At 33.5% G+C, this 23,337-nt stretch overlaps 2 protein-coding genes and 1 pseudogene across 3 annotated transcripts; 2 read left to right on the top strand and 1 right to left on the bottom strand.

Moving 5' to 3' along the window:
* Positions 1-3,370: 3,370 nt before the first annotated feature.
* Positions 3,371-5,337, bottom strand: LOC140822139 (uncharacterized). Of its 2 annotated transcripts, none has more exons than XM_073182889.1 (2): positions 5,189-5,337; positions 3,371-4,901 (listed from the first exon to the last, which is right to left on the bottom strand). In XM_073182889.1, exon 2 carries the CDS (start codon positions 4,744-4,746, stop codon positions 3,751-3,753), a length of 996 nt encoding a protein of 331 aa, XP_073038990.1. In that variant the 5' UTR covers positions 4,747-4,901; positions 5,189-5,337; the 3' UTR covers positions 3,371-3,750. The 2 variants fall into 2 exon arrangements, with proteins under 2 accessions (XP_073038990.1, XP_073038991.1); XM_073182890.1 differs by having other exon boundaries at positions 5,150-5,292.
* A 6,545-nt stretch (positions 5,338-11,882) lies between these two features.
* On the top strand, positions 11,883-13,675 carry LOC140821867 (UDP-glycosyltransferase 83A1-like). The gene is made up of 2 exons (XM_073182521.1): positions 11,883-12,429; positions 12,755-13,675. Exons 1-2 carry the CDS (start codon positions 11,970-11,972, stop codon positions 13,642-13,644), a joined length of 1,350 nt encoding a protein of 449 aa, XP_073038622.1. The 5' UTR covers positions 11,883-11,969; the 3' UTR covers positions 13,645-13,675.
* Positions 13,676-21,147: 7,472 nt separating this feature from the next.
* On the top strand, positions 21,148-23,194 carry LOC140822152 (F-box protein At5g39250-like; annotated as a pseudogene).
* Positions 23,195-23,337: the final 143 nt, after the last annotated feature.

Here is a 23,337-nt window from a genome sequence, read left to right as displayed (position 1 = left end):
TATTTTGTAAGACATATCTCTTATTTGGGTCATCAATAAAAAATTATTACTTTTTATGCTAAGAGTATTATTTTTTATTGTAAATATACGTCGCACAAGAGACTTACTCAAATTTCAATATCATTATATCGTGTATGTCTCTTATATTTTTAAAAATTTGACATATATATTGATAATCTAATTATGACTAACCTTTGATTTATCATGACGATAAATAACCAAAGTGCAACATAGAATTATCCAATTATTCATCCAAAGCAAATCCGCAACCAAATCCAGATGTCCTCTTTTATATACTAATTAATGTAGGATTCTTCTCTTACAACCTCCGATTGTGTACAGCTAGCCCATCTCTAATCCTAATGAACAATTGCAATTAAAGCTCCACTGATTTCAATATTTTTGGTAGAAGTAAAATCACTAAATTTTGCCATTTTTACCAACCAGCTGATGTGATTGTCATAAATTTATGAAAGAGAGAGATTGCATAGATTAGTGAAGCACACCAGTCCTCTCAGGCAAATCCACTAGTATAAATAAGGAAAGAGCGCAGTACTAGAGGATATATATATACGTATATATATACTTTAACGAGCGACGAAAATGCAGCAAGAGAATGGAGAAACCGAAGATGGCCAGCAAGAGCAACAAGCGGCCCCTCTGAGATGCCCTCGTTGCAACTCGACGGACACTAAATTCCGCTACTACAACAACAACGACCGGGGACAACCTCGGCACTACTGCAAGACATGCAGAAGGTATTGGACCGTCGGCGGAAGCATGAGGAACATCCCTTTTGGTGGTAGCAGAAAATCAAATGGCAAGCCAATTACGAAAGATTCATCTTCCCAGCTTGCAACTAAAATAGAACCCCTTGGAAGCCTGTCTGCACCAATTCATCCTGCAACCTCATACGATGAGATCTCTTGTTTGGCCGCTATACAATCTTTGACCCAACCACATGCATGGAACGGATGTTTCAATACAAGAAACCAGTTCGGTGGTTCCAGTGCTGTCGACATGAACATTTTGCAAGATATCAATTTCCAATCCAACATGGCACTGAATCAACCTTTACCTCCACACCTACCAAGCTACGGAGGTAATCCGGAGCCGATGAATTCTAATTTGCCTCCTCTGGATTTCAACAACAATGTCATCTTCTCCGACGTAAATGCTGGTATCTGGAATAACTCCGATGGAAACACTAATGACCCGGAAACAGCTAGAACTTCCTTGAACTCAATCGACTGGCAGCCACACTTCTCAAATTACCGTGGCCCGCCATGAAATACTGATGCAACCAGTTTGAACCCTCGTTGGATTAAGCATTTATCATTGATTTTATAAGTTATATTAAGAAGAAATCCCTTGTCGATTGCAACTTTAATTTGAAGGGAAAAAAATTCATATATTGCAACCCATCTACCGTAATGGATTCGTTTAGCACAGTATATATATAACTAATTTCATAAGATTCACGTTGCCATTACAGATAGAGGAAGCGCCGACCCGTTTAAATTTTCGTCTCTCCATGAGATGGCCCAACAAATACAGCCCAAAATAATTCACTTGGCCCAATAGAGTAACTTCCACCCTTCTTGAAAACGTCAATATTATTTAGCTCAAATATAGATTTATTTATCTACCAATGGTAGATAAATTTAGTTGAGAAAAGAAGATTCGCAAGTTCTAAAGAAATTGAGTAAAAAAATTTAAAATAAAGGGAAAATTAATCTAAGGATAAAATAAACAAAACATACATGTCTGCTACGATTATATTTTTTTGAACAATATATTTTTTTATTTTCATGAAATGTCGGAATATAATTAACAGATACTAGTTTTTATAATTTTATATTATGTATTTTGATTTTTAATATATAGTAATGACAATTAATAAATAAATCGAATATTATAATTTTTAAATACAAATTTTTCTCTATCAGAATTGCTTTATCTATCCATTTCAAGATTCAATAACAATAAATTAAGAGACAAATATACATGATTTAGCAAATAAAAAAACTTCATTTTTGATATGATGTGTTTGTCTCTTTACATTTTTTGTCTTTTATGTTGTCAAATTTCAATCTCAGTCTATTATATTGTCATTTTTAATCAATTTTAGTTTTTTCTTCAACGTGACTTGATATCACCCTGATGTCACCCTGATGTCACACCAACACACCCGATGAAAAATGACTAAAATTGTCAAAAATGGGAATACTTATGACTACGACTGAAATTTGATGACACGGGAGATCAAAATCACCATAACTAAATATATCATATCAAAAATATAATTTTCCGGTAAAAACTCTTGTAGCTAGCTACATCCCTAGATGACATGGGGGGACCTTCTACGTACATGAAAACTTAAATACGCATGGTCCCTCTCAGAATACAAAATTGTTGAAACCAAACCCTAATTATTTGCATCTCCTTATTTACCTTTCTTCTTTCTCAATTTGGACCACACACTACAAAATCTTTCCCTATTCTACTTTTTTTTTTTAAACAAAAAATCCCATATTGAAGGACTACTTTAATGAAATATTACTGCTTTACTTGCCACACACATAACTTGTTGGATCTTGTGTGAAGGTGACAAGACCAGAGCTGTCTCATTCATTACCTATAAGCTAGCTATAGCTCAAATTAAGAACAAACCCTATACCTCAGTTTTGTTTCTCTTTTATAATGATCAACATATATATATATATATATATATATATATATATATATATATATATATATATATATATATAAATATATAAACACACACGCATGGTTTAATTTGGGACGTACCGATCGCGAGCTTTCTGAAGAGGGTTTTTGTGATACCAAGAAATTCGACTTCCCTATAGAAAATATTATATTTTTAAATCCTTTTTGCTGTAAGAGCAGAAGGTTTATATATTTCCTATGTCTGTAACGTATCTTGTAATAATTAATAAGACGAGAGTAACAAAAAATTTACTAAGATATGGAATAAAAATCCTATCTTCGGCAATATCTGTAGCACAGAAACTTGGGAGCTTTAATTTGTAGTATTTCTTAGAGTCGAAGCATGAAGGGAACAGAATGTATGAACTGCATTATATTACGATTACACCTATACTATTATATAAACGACGAGGCCATTATAGCAACTATCTTGAAAAATACAAAAATATTTAATGTCGTGATTACCTTTACTACTCACTACCGCACTAAAATTTTTTTGTGATTTCACATTTTATATAGAAAAAAACTTTTTAAACAAAATTTCGTTTTTAAATTGAACTTTTCTATATTCAAAATAATTTTGCATTAATTGTTTAACATCATTTGATCAGCTTAAAAATACAATAACACACACAACACGTGTAAATTTTCCACTAGTACTACATATAATTTACCATTACGTACACAATAAATAATACGAAAATATAGGTAAACATTAGTTTAAAATACATCACACATTCATACATATGTACTGATCACCTGCCTTTTTTATCTTCTGTAACTGATTGTTGGAATTCTATACTATTTTTCTTGATTAAGAAGCATTTTCCAGGATCTGAATCTGACCTGATCATGTATGGTAGCAAGGGAGAGTAGATCTTAACCTTTGAACCTGGAAGATTTCTGCTCGCTTTATCGCCTTGAGCACGGTTTAGCTTAAATCTCTTCATCAGTAAGACATCAAGAGAAGAGAAGATATATTCAAAGCCTGTATATTTTATCGCAATATATATGTTGCTTCTAATTAGGCAACTGCAAATGAAACCCCACGTCATTGTTTCGCTCGTTTCTGGAGCTGTTCGGTGACTGGAGAAAATTGGAAGAATTTGACAACTGCAACCCCTGGAAAGTTGGGTTTTTGGGGATGAATTCGGTATCCATGGCAGAAACATGGGAAGGGAAACAAGATTGCGGTATTCCACCAGGCTGATACACGAGAACCTGTTGAGATCCAGATGGGACAGAAAAAGTAGAATATGGCAATTGAACTAGGTTAAAATTATGCAGATCTTCAGATAGGCTGTGATTTTTTGGAGGATATTGTGACAACGTTAAATTTGATGGATCCCATTTAAGAAAGGAATTGTAAGGTACTGCAGTAGGATTCAGAAAACTCGAGCCAATGTTCGATCTAGTTAGAAAATTGTTTGCAGAAACGTAAGCACCTTGTTCTTCATGTAATCTTGCTGAATTTTCATCTTTTTTATCAGTGTTGTTTCTTGTTTCTCCTAGAGCTGCATCCTTTGACGATCCCCAAACGAAATTCGATCTGGGATTTTTTACCTGATCATGATTCAACCAGCTTATACCGCCACCGATTGTTAAAACTGCTTGTTTTTCATGACGAGATCTGAAATCTTGATGAGAATTAGAACTCAAAATCTGATGAACGTTATGGCAAAAACTCCCTGGAGGAATTTGGAGTGGAGGCAATTCACCAATATCATCCTTTGCAGCGTTGAGTAGCCAATCCACCACTTTGCTCGGCTGATTCAGGCCTAATCTTTCTTGAAGACCATATAAATATACGGCGGTTGGAACTGAGAGCCGGATCCTCCTGTCTCTAAGGCCTTTAACTGTGAAAACTTTGCTGTGCCTGTCTTTGCCTCCAAATGCTCGAGAAACACGCACGATACGAGGGTCGTTAGATCTGGACCATGTTTTTGATGAAGTACTTGACAAGGGCTTAAAGATTTTGGCATGGTCATTAGAAGTGTTGTTCTCTTTTCGAATCATTGTCCCGCATCTCTCAAAAACCGAAAAAATTATACATATGATGAATATTCTTGAGAACCTTCTTAGGTTAATTAAATGCAAAGGCTTCAACCTCTCAGTTCAGGCCCTCGAGATTTTTCTTCCATAACAGCAGAAATTCCGGATATTTTTACTTTCTGCACATCAATAGTGATCCGTGAGATCAAGAAATTGAGAAAATGAACTTAGCATGGTGTATCCGGTTCAAATCACACCCAAAAAAACTAGCTAAAAGGAGTTCAGTTAATGCCGTAATATCGAATCAAAAGACAACGTTAGCACACACTAGATGATATTTATGAACAGATCACAATCATATAATCACAACAACTTGCTCATACAAAGAAATCAAACATGCAATCGAGAAAAAAAACACTTGCACTACCACAATCAAGAAAATATGAGCAACCTTTCCGAAATTTACCTGAAAAAAAACATGTGAGATAAGATTTCAAAAGAAAACGTTCCTTTTGCTGTCAAGTTTATGCCAATAAAAGATGTCAGAGTTGTAAAAAAAAACAAAGGAAAAAGAAGATGGGTGTCAGCTTCATCTGATCCTGGTCCATGGAAGAATTGGTGCACAAGAAGCCACGTGAATCAGCTTATGACAGATAACTGTTGTTTTCAAAATCTTATCAGTTAAACTTAATTGTAGCCAAGCCTAGCCCTGCATGCTACATAATCAACATCTTAACTAACATGTCAATGAATTTGATTAATTAATATAATTAGTGACACGAATTAACTAATATTTATATATTTAATTTCTTCTGTCACACACACACACACACACACACACACACACACACACACACATATATATATATATATATATATATACACACACACACACAAATAAAGGAATTACTGGTTTTAAATTCTGCACTTTTTGTGCATGGCTGTATTGATATATATCGCATGCCTTGACAGATGCTATCTGCAAGAAAACTGAAGTTAGCATGTCAGAACTTATACACGGGCCCGGAGGATATATACGAGCTAGCATTCGCGAGTAGAATTAAGCAGGTGACCATTTTGAACTAAAAAGATTAAATTTCATGCATAATTTTTCTAAATCATCCCGCCTAATTATAAATCATCATGCGTGTATATGAATATATGGATGAGTGATGACTTGTTATAACTTATATGTAAAGAAACATATATCAAGATCAATATACGTACAAGACTCAAATCCATTGGACAGAAAACCTAAAGCAAGGTTTTGATCAGATTAGTAATTAAATCGGAATCCAAAAATATAATAAATATTTGTGGAGTTTGAATATATAGGATCGTCATGTTGATGTTGGCTAGTCATGAGGGGCAGTGTCTGATTGTATTTAAGATCTCCCAGTCTGTATGCAGAGAAACAAGGACCACATTTTTTCGTGCAGTGGGATTTTCGTTGAGCCCAGCTGAATTTCTTTGAATTACTATATTAATTATTTGAAGAAAATTAAAGGAGGAATCTTGTTTGGCAGGAATAAAGTCGGCAGCACGTCTATATTAATTGGATCGAGTTTTCAACACGAGTGTGCATGTGTTATTCAGTTTTGTTTTCGCTCCACATTTTTCCTAGATATATAAACCAAACCGAAACATACCACTTAATTTGAGTCTAGACCAAAAAATCTTCTCCGTTCTAAGTCAGAAATTAACTCTATTAACGAGAACTCTGATGACTTAATCTGCACAAGGCAGAAAAGTTATCATGTTTTGGTTTAATACACGTTATTCAAATACCTTAATTCGAACCATAAATTGAATCTAATTTAGATTTTTCAACTTCATTAAACGCGGTTTCAAATTAATTTCACGTTTTTTACTTATTCATTGTGTTTATTGGTCGTATCGGATCACGGGAATAATTAATATATACGTTAACATAGATTTTTAAAGAAGGTTAGTTCTTGTAATCAAGTTTATAAAATTATAAGAAGAATATAGCAGTGATTGTATTTGTATTATGATGAAGACATATATTGTGAAGAACATATCTCAATATATTGCTATTTTTCTTGAAAAAGTAGAATATTACTATTACAAGAATATAGATATTTGCTACTATTTTGCTTAAAAAAATTAGAGAATATAACCGTCGATAAGTAGCGATGTTTTTTCTCGAAATCGTCGCTAATTTATAAGCAGCGGTTTAGGTTTTAAAACTGTCACTAATTTGCGACAAGTTTCGAGAAATCGTCGTAATATTTAGCGACGATGACTTTTGCGACGTTTCGAAAAACCATTAGCGACGGTTTATCCGTCGCGAAAAAATTTGAAACGTCGTTAATGTCATTAGCGACTGCCAACTGTTTATCTGTCGCGAAAAAAAAAATTTTGTAGTAAGAGCACATGGTGCTATAATTTTACCATAACGAGGATATATAAACATTTTCTTCTAATTCTGACATTCAATCCCGTTTCAATATATGCACTAGCACTAGCTAGTTGCATGTTAAGATTAATGATTGTTCTATTGATAATTAAGTTGATCATGATAGTAAGATAGATTTGGACTGTATAATTTAAAATATTCGAGCAGTGTAATCGTATCGGGTTATAATTCATGGACAATGGTAAGTTTTCAAATATTCTATATATATTTTTATGATATAGATCAAATATAAGTTACAAATCAGTATATATAATAGTTGGGAGTGATATTGTTGGAAATGGTTATTATCCTTCCATAATAGTTATCCTATTGAGATAAAAAAATATAAAATATAGTATTTGAACTGTTGTACGATATAAAAAAATCTATCGAGTTGTATAATTACCATTGGTTACATCTTTGGGACAACAAGTCATATACTATATGCTGATTGACATATTATATCTCAGCTTAACCAAAAACATTCTACTTTACCATATTTTTCATATATTGTTCATAAAAACACATTTTAGAATGCAAAATATCGAGGTAACGAAACCAAAAGTTTCTTCCACCTATATATATATCCTCAAGATAATACAATTAAAATTTTTTTTTTACCAATTAAGAATTAAGATTATTGTAAACTGAATGGTCCCAAAATTATTGAAAAAGAAGTTTGGCCAAGGAAATTAATAAATGGCCTCAATTTCTGAAATTTGAATATAATGTAATAAAGCCGCATGCACCACAGCATCGTCCGGCTTAAAAAGAAATAAATCGCATATTCCATTTTCCCTTTGATCAAATACTTCGACTGAGAGATATGAATGCGACCTATGGAATGGTATAATAGACTCGACTGAATTCGACTCGACTCTGATCGATGCAAATAGCATAAAGGCCTCATGCCTTTTCATATTCCTTCGTCGTTTCTAATTATTGTACATAGTTAAAATTCAATTCATTGAGTACTTTCAGATAATCTTTGCCAAATTTCATAACAATTGTGGCTCCAACTTTTGTAATAATTCGATGTGAATTATGATTAATGTTCCCACGATGCATATGGGTTTCTGTCAGTAAGTACATAAAAGTTATTCGTGTTAATTGTCTCACATCGGTAGGATAAATAACTTAGGAGTTGCATATATCGGCTTGGACAAATCTCCCCTTTTGAGCTAGCTTTTGGGGTTGAGTTAGGTCCAGTTTCAATTTTAACATGGTATCAGAACCCGGGTTCCACCGTTATGTGTTGTTAGACTGCCTATAATTAGGTCACCCGTTCTGCTCATAATTGGGTCATTTGTAAACTCCACGCTCCAGATGTTCATTCATGGGCGTGAGAGGGGTGTGTTAATTGTCCTACATCTGTAGGATAAATAACCTGGGAGTTGCATATATTGGCTTGGACAATCCTCCCCCTTGAGCTAGCTCTTGGGGTTGAGTTAGATCCAAGTTTCAATCTTTACAATTAGCGTCGACTGAACTATACTAATTGGGGTCGTGTGTATTTTTTCATACGGGCCTACACATTGTATTGCAGGTTCATTGTAGTCCATAGATGAACACTTGTAGCACTATCAATATGTTTACATGAACATATTCGTAATAAATAAGTAATTGAACCTGTTTTTAATGTTTTAACTGGAACAATAATAAAGGAGTTATCAGGGAAAACTGGGTTGACTTGGCTAGGATTTTAAATTCTACAATTTTTTAATGTTCTGATTTTTTTTTACGGCGAAGCCATCTTTATCTCTTTTCTTTTTGGTAAAGAAAAGTCTGAAGGAGGAAACATGCGGCTGTTTATATGATGTTTGACATGATTTTAACTTGCTCGATTATTTTGTTAATTATTTACTAAAATTCCCTCATCATATATTAATGAGTCATATATTCTTAAAATAATTGAATAAATAAATTAAATTACTAGAATTAAGATTTAAAAAATTATAAATAAAATTAAAATATTATATTAATTATTAAATTTTTATAATTCCAATTTCTTGGGAAAAAATAAAAATTCAATTAATATTATAGAAAATAATTAAATTTTGATAATAACTTAAATATACATTTATTGTGATAATTAAAATATTAATACAAATTTGAATATTAAATAATAGTTAATAACAATTATATTATTTGGTTAAAAATAATATAATAATAAAAATATGATCAATATTAATTAAATTATTTATAATATTAGTCAAATTAAAATTTATATTTAAAAATTATTAAATTTTTTGAATTTATAATTATTTTAAACTTTAATCAAACAGTATCTCATCTCCCCAAATGATTATATAATCATCAACAAGAGACTATGGTGTGGGCTGAACGTGCCTATCACAATATCAATCATGCACACCAAACACATAATAAGTGAAGGATTAAAAATCAATCACCCCTTATCATGCACACAAAACAATGTCTTACAATATTATTCAATAATGCGAGCATTTATTCTCTTTTATTATACTGGCTTCGATAATATTTTTATATAAATGGGTTTATATTTTGCATGTGTCCCTCTCATGTCCAAACGAAAATGATGCAATCATTATTGTGTGGATGGATGAGGCCCTTGAAGTCAATTTATAAGAAGTATTCGTATTTTGGATTAAAAAAAAAATTGAGGAAAAAATGTAGTATAAAAATCCATTCGTTGTCATGGATAAACAACAATTGAGGAAAAATAATAATTTATTTTTTAATTAAAAATTACACAAAAAGATATCTCAGAAAAGGGTCTGCTAGATGCCAATATCTAAGCATGGATCAGAGCTGATGGTGATAGTGAGGCGAATGACAGATGCAGATCACTGCGGACCTTTTATGGTAGTTGCAGACGACTCCTGAATTTCATCAATTATAAGCTTCACACCATCACCCTCCTGTCAAATAATACATACATAATTTTTAAAATAACAAAAAAAAAATTGATCTAAATTTTATTCTCCCCAGGTATCAAAGTCTAGCACGTTAAAATTGAGATCTCATTCAACCCTAAAAATTAGCTCAAATATAAAATGAATATTGTCCATGTTCATATATGAAACTCTCATGTATATAAACCCGAAGGCCGACCATCTTGAAAAACATAAATTATTAGAGAAGACACTGTATGGTCGGCGCTTAGGAATAAGATTTTATTATTTGCATTATAATGTACAGTCGATGCTTAATCATATCAAATAGTAATATTAGGTTGAGCCATTTTAAAAGTGTTTACAAAAGATAATAAAAATTCGCATAAATGGTGAGATTAATATGCTAATATTGTATGTGAAGGAATATTTAACAGAATATAATTTCAAAGATTGTAGATAAAGAGCCCTAACCCAATATTGGCAGCGTGGACTCAGCTGCAATCGCCAGATTATGGGCTAAATAAAATATTTATGGGGGCTGGAGTCGTCCAAACAGTGGACTGGACTTGATTAAATATACGAAATATATTATTTATGGGCCCGTTTTTATTAGCCCAGGGATGAAATTGGATTAAGTTGGAAAATATCAAGGATAAAAATGAAACAAATCAGAGAATTTGGGATCGAGATTTTCCAAAACCTGTCCCAAATATATATCCATGAATAATTTTATTCTATCATAATAAAATATTATTTTATTTTTTAAAATAATAAAGATGCAATTTTTTTTTATCAAATTTCTATAAAATCATTATTCTGCTTTTGAAAAATGTCCTACTTTATCAAACTTTTCTTTAGTTCCGATTGAAACCTCACCTTCCATGAAAAGGCCAGTAAACATTATATTAATATTATGATCCCAAAAAGAAAAAAACCAGTCATTTCAATCCAACTAGACTATTTTTGTACTGTTTTTGTTTTCGGCATCAATCTGTCCAAGCCAAAAATATGTTAACCAAATTAATGTTCAATCATATTCTAATAAAGAATACAACCACCGTGTTTCACGCATATGCAATATTCAAACCAAGTGATGATGCGACAGTTTTATCTCGGGCCAAATTTCTCCGTTGAAAAGGACTTTCGTAACCTTTTCGTTTTATCAAAATTTCTTTTACGTCTCACACCGATTATTCAAGTTTTACCATTATGACTGTATTTACTCGAAGTTTTGATCGGGTGATGAGTAATTTGATTGAATCATTGTCAAATAAACATTAATATAAGGCCATTTGAGCCAAATGACACCAAATTAAGCATGATAACATCGCAAGTCCTCAATCACATTATTAAATTGTGCACATTCCTAACTCTTTTCGAAGATTTTAAATATCTGTACGGAAAAGATACGTCACATTTTAGAAGTAATATTCGATTATATCGTTGAAAGTATGTGTTTTCCTCCATGAATGTTACTTGATATGAGTGGACTATACATAAAGTTCCGAAAATTGCAATTTTCGCTGTGTGTATATGTTTATTTATATTTTTTGTCTTTGTGATGTCAAAATTATATTATAGTATTGTATATTTCACTTTTTAGCAATTTAAATCTTTTTAAAATATCAAAGTAAGACCGAACTTTAACAATCTTGATGACCAAAATTGCAAATAGTCAAATATGTATACCATAATTTGATTTTTTTTTTTAAAAGCTATTTAGTTTTTTTGTGTTAAGTAGATTTAAAATATTAAATACAATATGTTATGTTGAAATTGAAATATAATAAAATAAATAGAGTTGAATTTGAAAATGAAAAATATTTTCCATAATGATAAAAGAACATATAGACCACAACGTTTTATATGTAATTACTTCAACTCGCCTTCTCAAGTTCATTATTGAAACATCCAAAAGTAAATATTCATCCTAACTCTAAAGTATTCCACCTATGGGAAAACCCCATGTACTAATGATCCCTTTTCCAGCGCGAGGACATGTGATCCCTCTGTGGGAACTGGCCACAGTCTTAGCCAGACATGGTATTCAGATCACCTTTGTCAACATAGATATCATACATGCCCGCATCGTTGACACATCCTCACCGCGGATTCGTTTGGTTTCAATCCCAGATGGACTACAATCCCATGATAGGCTTGTTCCAGGCAGGAGCTTAGAGGTTTGGTACGATAGCATGCCACAGAAAATCGAGCAGATGATCAAAGAAAACAGCGTTTCGGAGGACGAAAAGTTCAGCTGTGTGATTTCTGATCAGTCCTTTGGAAGGATTCAACAGGTTGCCAAGAAGATGGGGATTGGCTCAGTGGCTTTCTTGCCTGCAGCAGCTGCATCGTTGGTGTTGGGATTCAATATCCCAAAGATGATTGAAGATGGGATAGTTGATAGGGAAGGTAAACAAGATTCTTGGAATGCTAGTAAAAGTTTTGGATGCCAAATCGCATTTTGACGAACAACTTATTTTATATTTGGTTTCAGCTTTTAACTGTATAAAATCAATTTAATTTTTTTTATATGACTTACATATATATCGGGAATGTTAACATATGTGATGATTTCTGTTATATATCATCTTTTGATTTTGTAAGAAATTGTAGAATTGTCGATTCCAAGTTTTTCTTACTAATTGTAATCTGTTCCGGGGAAAATTGTTCGACTAAAATTTTTGTGCGTGAAGCTCAAGAGATCCTCATACATGCACATGATAATTTATTTCAGGAACTCCGCTAAAACACGAAACAATCCAGTTTGCTCCAGGCATGCCTAACATCGACGCGTCGGGTTTCACCTGGGCGAGTACTAGAAGTTTGTCCCTGCAGAAAGTGATATTCAACATAATGACACAAAACAACGAGACGATCAAATCAGCAGACTGGATAATATGTAACTCAATGCTAGACCTCGAGCCAGGGGCTTTCTCTCTGGCTCCACAAATCGTCCCTATTGGCCCCCTCCTCGCGAGAAACCAGCCTGGAAACTCGGCAGGCCACTTCTTGGAACATGACTCCACTTGTCTGGAGTGGCTCGATCACCAGCCAGTCTACTCGGTTATATATGTAGCATTTGGAAGCACAACAATTTTTAGTACTTCTCAGTTTCAAGAATTAGCACTTGGACTCGAACTCACTGGAAAGCCGTTCCTGTGGGTCACAAGAGCAGAAAACAGTACAACTGGTGCAGGAAACCAGGCATTCCCTGCAGGGTTTTTGAAGAGGATTTCGAGTCGGGGACTGATAATAAATGAGGCGCCTCAGCAGAAGGTTCTGAGCCATCCTTCAATCGCTTGCTTTTTAAGTCATTGTGGGTGGAATTCTACCGTGGAAAGTGTGAGCAACGGGGTTCCAATGCTCTGTTTGCCTTATTTTGCTGATCAATTTATGAACAGGAGCTACATTACCGATATTTGGAAAGTTGGCCTGCCATTTGTACATGACGATGATGGTATCATTCGGAAGGAAGAAATCAAGAACAAGGTGGATCAAGTACTTGGGGACGATACTTTTAAGCAAAGAGCTTCGCAGCTCCAGAAAATTACACAGGCTAGCGCTTGTGAAGGAGGCGATTCTACCAAAAATCTCATGAATTTCGTTAAATGGATCCATGGATAAGCATTCCATATTTGAAAGATTTCAAGATCAAGATTCACAAGTCTCTGAGATATAATGGCTGTATGATAGTGAGTGTGTGCGCGCGCGCAAAAATGTATATTTAAAAACAAAAAAAAAAAAAAGATGAAGTAGTGGGTAAAACGGTAATTGGCAAACCAAATTTATTGAGGACACGGAATCCAGCGCAAGGCCATGTCTGGATGAATTGCTTTAGTAAAGTGACTCAATCTCGCTTCGCTGTGTAGGTAGGTACATTAAACAAGTGAATTTATTAAAACCTGCAGTAAACATCAATTATCCTGAAACCATGGTGGGATGTTATGGCATGGACCTAAAACTTTTATGATTGTTTTATGAAAACAAGATGGATATAACATGTATTATCTCCACATCTGTCGACTAGTTAAGTAATACAAAGAAAATTTCTTCCAGTGTATTGTCAACTATTAGATTGTGGTGGATCCTAATAGCCACGGTCCATCTTTTTGCATGAGGTCCACTCCAAACCATTAACTTTCATACACAAGGAGAATTTCTCGCCATAGAAGTCGAGAGATCATCATAATAAATGAGAACTTTAAATAAACGACAGAAACGACCAATCATATATGAGAATGATCATGATTCACCAAAAATTCAAATATACATATGTACACACACACACACACATATATATATAAAGTCTAATATCATCCATCTAACATATAATAGTGCGGTGTGTATATTCGGGAAAAGATGATCCAGAGAAAGAAATAGAAGGCAAATCAAGATTAAAGAAGAGACAAAATAATTTACCAAATGTGTGCACTCATGTCTGTTTAAAGGCCATTGTCCTTTCCTTCCCATGACATGGCATGTGAACGCCTTTACAATGGGGGGCACCCTTTGTCTGTTTCTCTCATATATCATCTCAAATTTTTATAGTTACTGTCACTCCCATTCCCACCAGATATCACATGTTGAACAATAATATTACACATAAATTTAAAATTTTTATTATTTATCATATATACATTACTAATTCAAATGTGTGTGTACTCCATGTATAATACGAGTTCTCTATTTTATGCCATTACTTCATTATGCAAATTGAAAATTACATCTGCCTGCCCGGCAGGCATCGGCATGCTCTTGCTGCCAAATGGTGTGGCACAGAGTGGGGAAGGGATGGTTTTGTCCTCTAAAATAGGGACACATTTTCATTTGCTTCAATTGGTTTGAATATATTAGGAGAATTCAACATGAAAAGTAAGTGTACTTTAAAGGTAATTCCAGATAACTATTATTCACTTCTCATCATCTTCTTATCTTATACCACATTCAGTAACTTTAGATTAAATTTTTAACCAGCAAAACAATCCATTACATAGATAAACTCCATTAACTGAGAATAAATTCAGATTTTTGGTAAAAAAAATTCCGGCACTCAAAATACATCACTCTCCCCCATAATACCGGGTTCGCCGAAGAGTGATTATGAAATCTTTACATATATAACAAACAAATAAATTAATACGAATTCTCTAGATACCATACCAGCAAGATTTAAGCTCGTTTTTTTTAAAATAATAAAATATTTTAATTAAGCCGACCCAAACAAAACCATCGTTTTCCTTGGTCTTTATTCCTTCTCTTCATACTATATAGAGCTTTGATTTCCAGGAGACTCGGATCCGTAAAAGTCGATCAATTTCTGCAGAACAAGAACCTGGGTTTTCAGCAGTACAATGTATTCGGCAGTTTGCTGGAACAGCTGGTCGGGGTTTATTTCCTCGTCGTGTGAAGGGATGAGCTTCTTGAGGGCCTCCATCTTATCGGATACGGACGCAGCGCCGCTTTCTACGACGACGTGGGTGGGCCTCCGACGGGTGATGTGAGGGGTGCACGGCCACCTTCTTTTGGAGTACAGAGACCTTCTTTTGATGCCTCTTGAGCTGGCGGCACTGGAGATTCTTGGGCTGAAAGCCATGAAGGCGGAAATGTCGGCGGTGGCGAGGGAGATGTTGGGGGGAGGAGATAACAGGGTGGCGTTGTAACGGGGAAGGGGGAATGGCGTTGTTGGGGGTATAAGTAAAGAGTATGTGAAGTAGTGCCACTAGTTTGTGGAGAAACTACAAGAATGCCATTAGAGGTACTCGTGGACTTTGGTTCTGATTGAATATTTTAATTTTATTTTAATATGGACAAAAGAATTTTTGTTATTTTAATTTTATTTTAATATGGACAAAAGAATTTTTGTTATTTTAATTTATAATAGCTAATGTATTGTCGAACGAGTACACACATCTAGGAACTATTCTCTTTTATTTATTTATCAATTATTTATTTATTTATTATTCATAAAATATATAACAAATAACTTCTTTTTTTATAAAATTTCATATCCAAAACCTAATACGTAAGAAATCTGCCCATCGAGTCTATTTCCGCCCAAAACTCATTAAATGCTTAAGAGGTATTAGGGAAAAAATGGATGATATAAAACACATTACCAATTATTTTATTATGTTTTTTAGTAGGTTTTTTTGTGAGATTGTCTCAGTAATTTATATTCGTGAGACTGATCGATCTGATCAATAAATACAAATTAATAAAAATTGACATAAAATATAATATTTTTCTTAAGTTGTGTGGATTAGAGATATATCTCACAAAATTAACTCGTAATAAAGTCTCACAAGAGTTTTATATATATTATATATATATTATTTACTAGGTAATCTTGTTGTTCTTTATTTGTTCACTTGTTTGCTACAGAACAATTTGGAATTTATGAAATATTAAATATTTGAGCAGGTCTTTTATGATATGGATGGATCAGATCCATATTTACACCGAAAAGTAAATATTTTTTATATAAATAAATTTTTTCATGGATCAAGTCGGATATATGTATCACAAAAATTATTGGTAAAAACTTGTGTGAGACGGTCTCACGGGTCGTATTCTGTGAGACAGATCTTTATTTGAATAATCCATGAAAAAATATTGTTTTTTATGCTAAGGGTATTACTTTTTATTGTGAATATGGGCAGAGTTGACCTGTCTCACAGATTGAGATCCGTGAGACGGTCTCACATAAGACATACTCAAAATTATTTATGAGAGTTTAAATGGATTTTTTGTTTTATTATATTTGATCACGATGTAATCAATGATATGTCAATTACCATGAATCCATGATTTAAAATAAAAAAAAAATATTGGGTGTACAATCAAGATTACGTTCATACTTATATTTTTCATTATAAATTATAAAAATACACTTGAATCCAATTATATCTTGTTTGTTTTTTTTATTCTTATTACCTTTGAAAAGGAAAAATATCATCATGTATTTCAATCTAAATATACATCTGACGCGACTCTTAAAATAATTTTCTCAGTATATTAAATGATGAATCGAGATATTTACTTGATATTTTTCATCCCATACGACTTGAACTATTTTAACAAAAAAATATGTTTTATGGTCCATTTCTATTTTACTCTCTTATGAGACGGTCTGACGAATCTTTATCTGTGAGACTGGTCAACCTTACCGATATTCACTATAAAATGTAATACACGTAGCATAAAAAGTATCTTTTTTCATAGATGACTCAAATTAGATATCTGTTTCACAAAATACGACACGTAAGATCATATTAAACAAGTTTTTGTCTTTACATTACGTATATATGGGTGGTGTTTTTTGGATCCGTATAGGTGGCAATGTAATTGGGCAGAACACCAACCCCATTCTCGGACGTCGTGCGGGCAAAAGATTTACAGCTGGGGTTGGCAGTGCCAGCCAACAAAACCAAATCTAAGCCATGACAGCCTGCCGCCTTGCCGTTATGCACTTAACTACTTAATTAACCTCCTCCTAATCTCATACTTCTTTAATTAATTTGAAATAATCACTTGTAATGCCCTAAATGCCTCTTTTTGATTTCACATATTAGCCATAGTGAATCCCGATTAAGTCATTTCAGACACAAAAAGTGCAAATTAACACGATTGGATAAATCATATTTTGGATTTTGTCGCATGAATCAAGAATGTATGAAATATAAGTTGAATATCAAAGGAGTGGGTCTCATGTGAGATTGTCTCACGGATCTTAATCTGTGAGACGGGTCAATCCTACCCATATTTACAATAAAAAGTAATACTCTTAGCATAAAAAGTAATACTTTTTCATAGATAACCCAAATAAGATATCTGTCTCACAAATATGACCCGTAGACCGTCTCACACAATTTTTTGCCTTATCAAAAAGATGTATGTGGCAGAAGATTGGAGATTGATGAGGATCAGGTGAATCAGGTAAGAATTTTGTGAGCGATTTCACCGGGTCGAGTTGATGAGCTGGAGATGATTGTCCGGGCACATGGACCTGCACTTTCAATATAAAAAGAACGTTAATGGGCGTCAGAAGATTCTCCAATGTGACCACTCTGACGCTCAAGTCAGTCAATGATTATAGGAAGAGTTTTGTAATAAATGTGGTAGGCAATATGTAAGTGAATGCATCAATGTTTAAATAAACATGATATTTATATAAAGAAATTCAATGATTAACTTGTTTTTAGTGCCCACTTACTAATTACGGCAAGATATACCCTGTTTTTCTGACACGCCAAACTGTTCATTTCGTTTTGTCAAATTCATGTGATTTTGTCAGTAATGATCACAAATATAAGGTATCTCATACTTATGCACTCGAATGAAGTGCTATTATCGAGGTAACCCGGGTAGAGAACCATCACCCGGGAACTAGTCTGGAAGCCCGACTTATGGCAGCCCGGAGAGATGATGTCTCGGCAGTCATTTCCCCGGCTATTATCGAACCGACCCAAAGCTTGTCAGGACCTAACTCATGACACGACTCGGGCCTCTCGGGAGTATCAGAGATTAAAACGGAAAAAAAAAAGGTGCATGTGAATGGTGGGATAGGAATGCACATGGGAGCACATGCACCATGGAAATTAGAAAAGAGAGGATTATGGTTCGAGAGGATTGTATGTTTTTGCATGTGACAAAGTTGAGACAGTGAAGCAGCATGAATTGTACACCATGTTCTTCACATTCCCTGCATGCTACTCATCCTTTCTATCATTCCCACCCTTTTTACCCCCTTCCACCACACACACACACACACACACACATTCCGAGCATCTTGATCACTTGAATGTTCAATTTTAATATATATTATATATATGTGTGTGACAATTTCAATGTATAATATCGATTATCTTTACATATCGTAGCTACGTGGTATCGATCCATGTAAAATTTTATTGAAAGATACGTTCATATTTTGCAGCATTGTTAATATTTTATATGAGATATACGAATTTGTCGAGGTATGGAAGCGTGTGTCCCGAACTTGATCCACGTGTTCTTTTATTTTAATTTGTTTATTGTTTCTATTTGTCTGGAGTTAGGCATGGAGTTCGCCAATTCATGGTCATACGAAGGCCCAAATAACCTGTGATTGAGATTGAACAATGTGGTTTGGGGGTGAGTGTAAGCAACTCAGCCATTAACCTAAAACCTAGGGATTTAATTAGTGGACCACCAACGTTCTGTTCAGAGGGAAAATATGGAAATTTACTCTGATTTTTATTTTTGGAAAAAATACTTTATAATCTTGGAATTATATTTTCTCACATTTTTTAATTATCTAGATCAGGTATTTTATTTAAAATAATATGAACCGCAAATTCTATCTTCTAATCTCACGATCTTTAACCTGTTCTTATGTATTTTCATAATGAGTGAGTCTCATATGAGACCGTCTCACGGATCATAATCTGTGAGATGAGTCAACCCTACCTATATTCACAATAAAAAGTAATACTCTTAGCATAAAAAGTAATACTTTTTCATAGGTGACCCAAATAAGAGACCCGTCTCACAAATACGACCGTGAGACCGTCTCACACAAGTTTTTACCTTTCAGAATAAGTCTCATGTGAGACCGTCTCATGGATCTTAATCCGTGAGACGGGTCAACCCTACCCATATTCACAATAAAAAGTAATACTCTTAGCATAAAAAATAATATTTTTTCATGGATGACTCAAATAAAAAATTCGTCTCACAAATATGACTCATGAGACCGTCTCACACAAATTTTTGCCTAAAATGAATTCAACGTATGATGATGAAAATAATCATTACATAAAAAGAAATACAAAAAGTCTTAAAATCATAACCAACAAGAAGTGATCATCTAAAGTGTCGCTAAATCAATCATGACAAAATAAAATAGGTACAACATCATGTGCTTATAAAAGATATAGGTTTGACGGTCGGATGTTTTAAAAAAATCTATGAATTGTGATAATAATATAATTAAATAATTTTAAATTATGCAATAGTTTAAACATCACATTTCGATTGTTCTATCCAACAATGACAAATAAAATCAAACTCATGACATGAGTTATGATATCAATTGTAGGACCAAACATTTATCGTTTTACCGAAAGTTGTAACTTGTGATAATGATGTAATTCAAATCTTTTAATTGTACAATAATTTTAATATCACGTTTCGACTTATCTACTCAACAGAAACAATCATTACATCCAAAATTGGCACTAAAAACAAAATGTAGCAGTGATTTGGTAAAAAAAATGTTTTACTAAATTATCATAGTTATTTTTAAAATTATAAATTTCTATGATATGACCTAGTTGATTTATTATTGAAAACTACTTGATTTGTGATATTCATTGATGAATTATGTCTCACATGTTTGCACGTGGTTTTCTTATTTTTCCGACCCCACATGTGTGCCACGTGTGAGACGTGATAGTATTGAATATTGATAATGTGTTTGGTATGTGAGTTATGATATAATATGTTGGGATATTGAATTAAAAATACCATTTTTAGTGTCTAACCCTAAACCCGAAAACTGAAGATGTAAAACGGGATTTTGTATCTAATTTGAGTCAATTGATACTACCAATATACAAATCAATCAACATTTTGATTTGATATTTTTATACTTAAAATTTCTTGATTTAGTGCATCAAAATTTTTAATAATTTTGTACCAAACGTGTGTAGTAAATTTTGATATTAATAAAATTGTTTCGATTTTTGTATTCAAAATATTATTTTTTATATCGATTGAATAGAGGTAAATATGATTTCAAAAATACATGATTGCAAATTTTATTTTTTTTGGTGGATAGAAAATGGGACACATTTTTCCATGATATAAACGGACAAGAAACCCAAGTTTGGGTGGGGATTTAAATGATTTACCATTTTATAATGAAATAAAATAGAAAAATCCAGTATCCTATTCATTATTATCATTAGTATCTGAATAAATTCAATTAACTCTCAAATTAAAACCCTCATTAAAAAAAATTGTTTTTATTATCCCCTTTATCAATTCAACTTTTTCCCTGGAAAACTAGCAAACATTCATTTTTCACTGCTGTTTTCTTGCATAATTTCCTCTTTCGACCGAGTTTCTTTCCGAAGGTAACCGATATTATATAATTCCATAATATTTCGACGCATGCAGAGAACATCTACCCTTTGTAAATTTTGGATTTTTTTATTGATAATTTTTAGTTGTTGTCGTTTAATGTCTGATTTCCGTTTTCTCGTTTTACACATTCGTATTAACATTGTTATGGACTGAAAGGCACGATTTACGGGCACGATTTACGGCTGCCATTATTCAAGGTTTTGTTATTGTTATATGTTCATTGGAAATCGATGGAGATTTCGATTGTCATTTGGAATTTTATTTAGTGAGTTATTATTTCTCCTTTTAACGATTAGGGTTAATTTTATGCGCTGTTCTCTTGGAATTTTCATGACATCGAGAGCGAAAAACTGGGCACTGGCTTTTTTGAAAAAGGAAAGTATTGTCGATTTGTTGAAATTTTATATTTATGAAGCCAATTCCTTTTTACATGTTCCCTGATCACCCCCTGGCTTGCCCAGATTGCCTATTTTCTTGTCCTTCTATATTGTAAAGATCAGTTGGAATTTTTTATTAAATATCATGCTGCATATCTAGTTCTGAACATTTTTACCAGTATGTTTTTTGCTCACAAGCTTGATTCGGATGGTACACTGTTACACGAGAGTGAAATCATATATAGCGTGCATTCATTTGCAATGTGTCAGAACATGTGTTGGTTTCGAGCCAAAAAAAAAAGGAAGAAGAACAAGAGAGAATTATCCATATGCATTTGATGCAATCAGGATGTGTTTATGATTTTCTTTTCAGTATGAAGTTTAATATGATATCAAATTAGAAGCAAGACCGATCGTGCCTGAGTTTTTTTCTTTTGCTTTAGAAGACGAGTTTAGCTGGCTATAGTTTGACTTGTGGAGATACATATTTTCTTTTGCCAGGATTATGCTCGTGAGAATTATTTCTGTCAGCTTGTTATTGTCCAGGGTGTTTTTTCATCGTCTTGGCTTGTGTTTGAACAATTGACTGAAGGCTTTTTCTGCTTATACATGCTCACCGTAAGATATATTTATGGTTTCCAGTCGAGTGTGCACATCGCGCCTAAGTTGAATTTTCCTTCCTGTAGCCTGTAGGAACCTTTTTGGACTTATTATTTTGAAGTTTTAAATCAGAAAAATTCACTTAGTTACACTATTCTGGTGCTTGCAATCTTCTTTTTGGTGGATATGTCATGTGACGAGATCTTGAAGGCAGTCTTTCCTCTGTTGGACAACACAGACCTTGTAACATGTATATTAGTTTGTAAGCACTGGCAAGAAATTGCTCTTGATGATTACTTCTGGCAATGCCTTTGTGCCAAGAAATGGCCTTCAATCTGCAAGCGATCATCTCCTCCTTCAGAGACTTATTACAAACTATTCAAAACTTTTTTTAAACGTCAACACGGCAGAGCCCTACTGCCCCCTAGGCTATCCTTCAATGACTTGGAGTTTTATTTTGACCTCTGGACAGAACAAAAGTTGATTTTTTCAGAAGTGGTGCCTGGGACTAACCTACAAAATGGAACCTGGGCTCCTTGTGGGATTTGTGATGTTCTCAAGTTTCATTTGGAAAGTCCTGAATACAAGATGACTTTACCTGTGCATCCAAGGTTTAGCATTCCTTCAGGCAAGGCAGTTACAGTCTCTGTACTTGTTAGTCGAAAAGATTGCAACAAAGTTGCTTGCATAATGAATAACTCCATTTTTGAATACATTGATCGATCTGCACATCGTGCCTTGGCATTTAACTACCTTGACTTTCCCCTGTCCACCCTTTCGTGTCTGGTGTAATGACATGGATCTCTTTGCTTTTCACCAATCATAGCGATGATAAACTCTTTGATGTGTTTGGAATTGAACTGGATTTCTGTGATGTTGCCAATTCCAAGGACCAAGTTCTGCAGCTGCTGGACATCCTCGACTGGAAATGAGGTATTAGCTTATTTTATATATTTTCACCCGCTTCATATCAATGAGTAATATGGAGGAACGATTAAGATTTGTCCATGTTAGTTGTTGTAATCAACTAATATATTAAATAAATTAATTGTTGGATTTTTAACTTTCGATATATTAATCTAAATTTTCTTGTTCGATGAACAAATTAATTAGATGTAGTTTAGTTTTGTATTATCAAATTCAGTAATCACATACATCAAATAGAAAGTAAGATTGCTCATAAATTTTGAAACAGTAGTGGTCTCTTGTACTT

This window comes from Primulina eburnea, unplaced genomic scaffold, assembly GCF_022965805.1.
Source record: "Primulina eburnea isolate SZY01 unplaced genomic scaffold, ASM2296580v1 ctg739_ERROPOS11973397, whole genome shotgun sequence".
Taxonomy (NCBI): Eukaryota; Viridiplantae; Streptophyta; class Magnoliopsida; order Lamiales; family Gesneriaceae; genus Primulina; species Primulina eburnea.
The sequence above is the reverse complement of the archived record's forward strand: the minus strand, read 5'-3'. Positions and strand labels throughout refer to the sequence as shown.

Bases quoted from the DNA above. Each gene is read 5' to 3' on its own strand.
- LOC140821867 (XM_073182521.1), top strand. From the start codon at position 11,970: ATGGGAAAACCCCATGTACTAATGATCCCTTTTCCAGCGCGAGGACAT. The intron at 12,430-12,754 runs GTAAACAAGATT...AATTTATTTCAG, and splicing joins TGGGATAGTTGATAGGGAAG to GAACTCCGCTAAAACACGAA.
- LOC140822139 (XM_073182889.1), bottom strand. From the start codon at position 4,746: ATGATTCGAAAAGAGAACAACACTTCTAATGACCATGCCAAAATCTTT.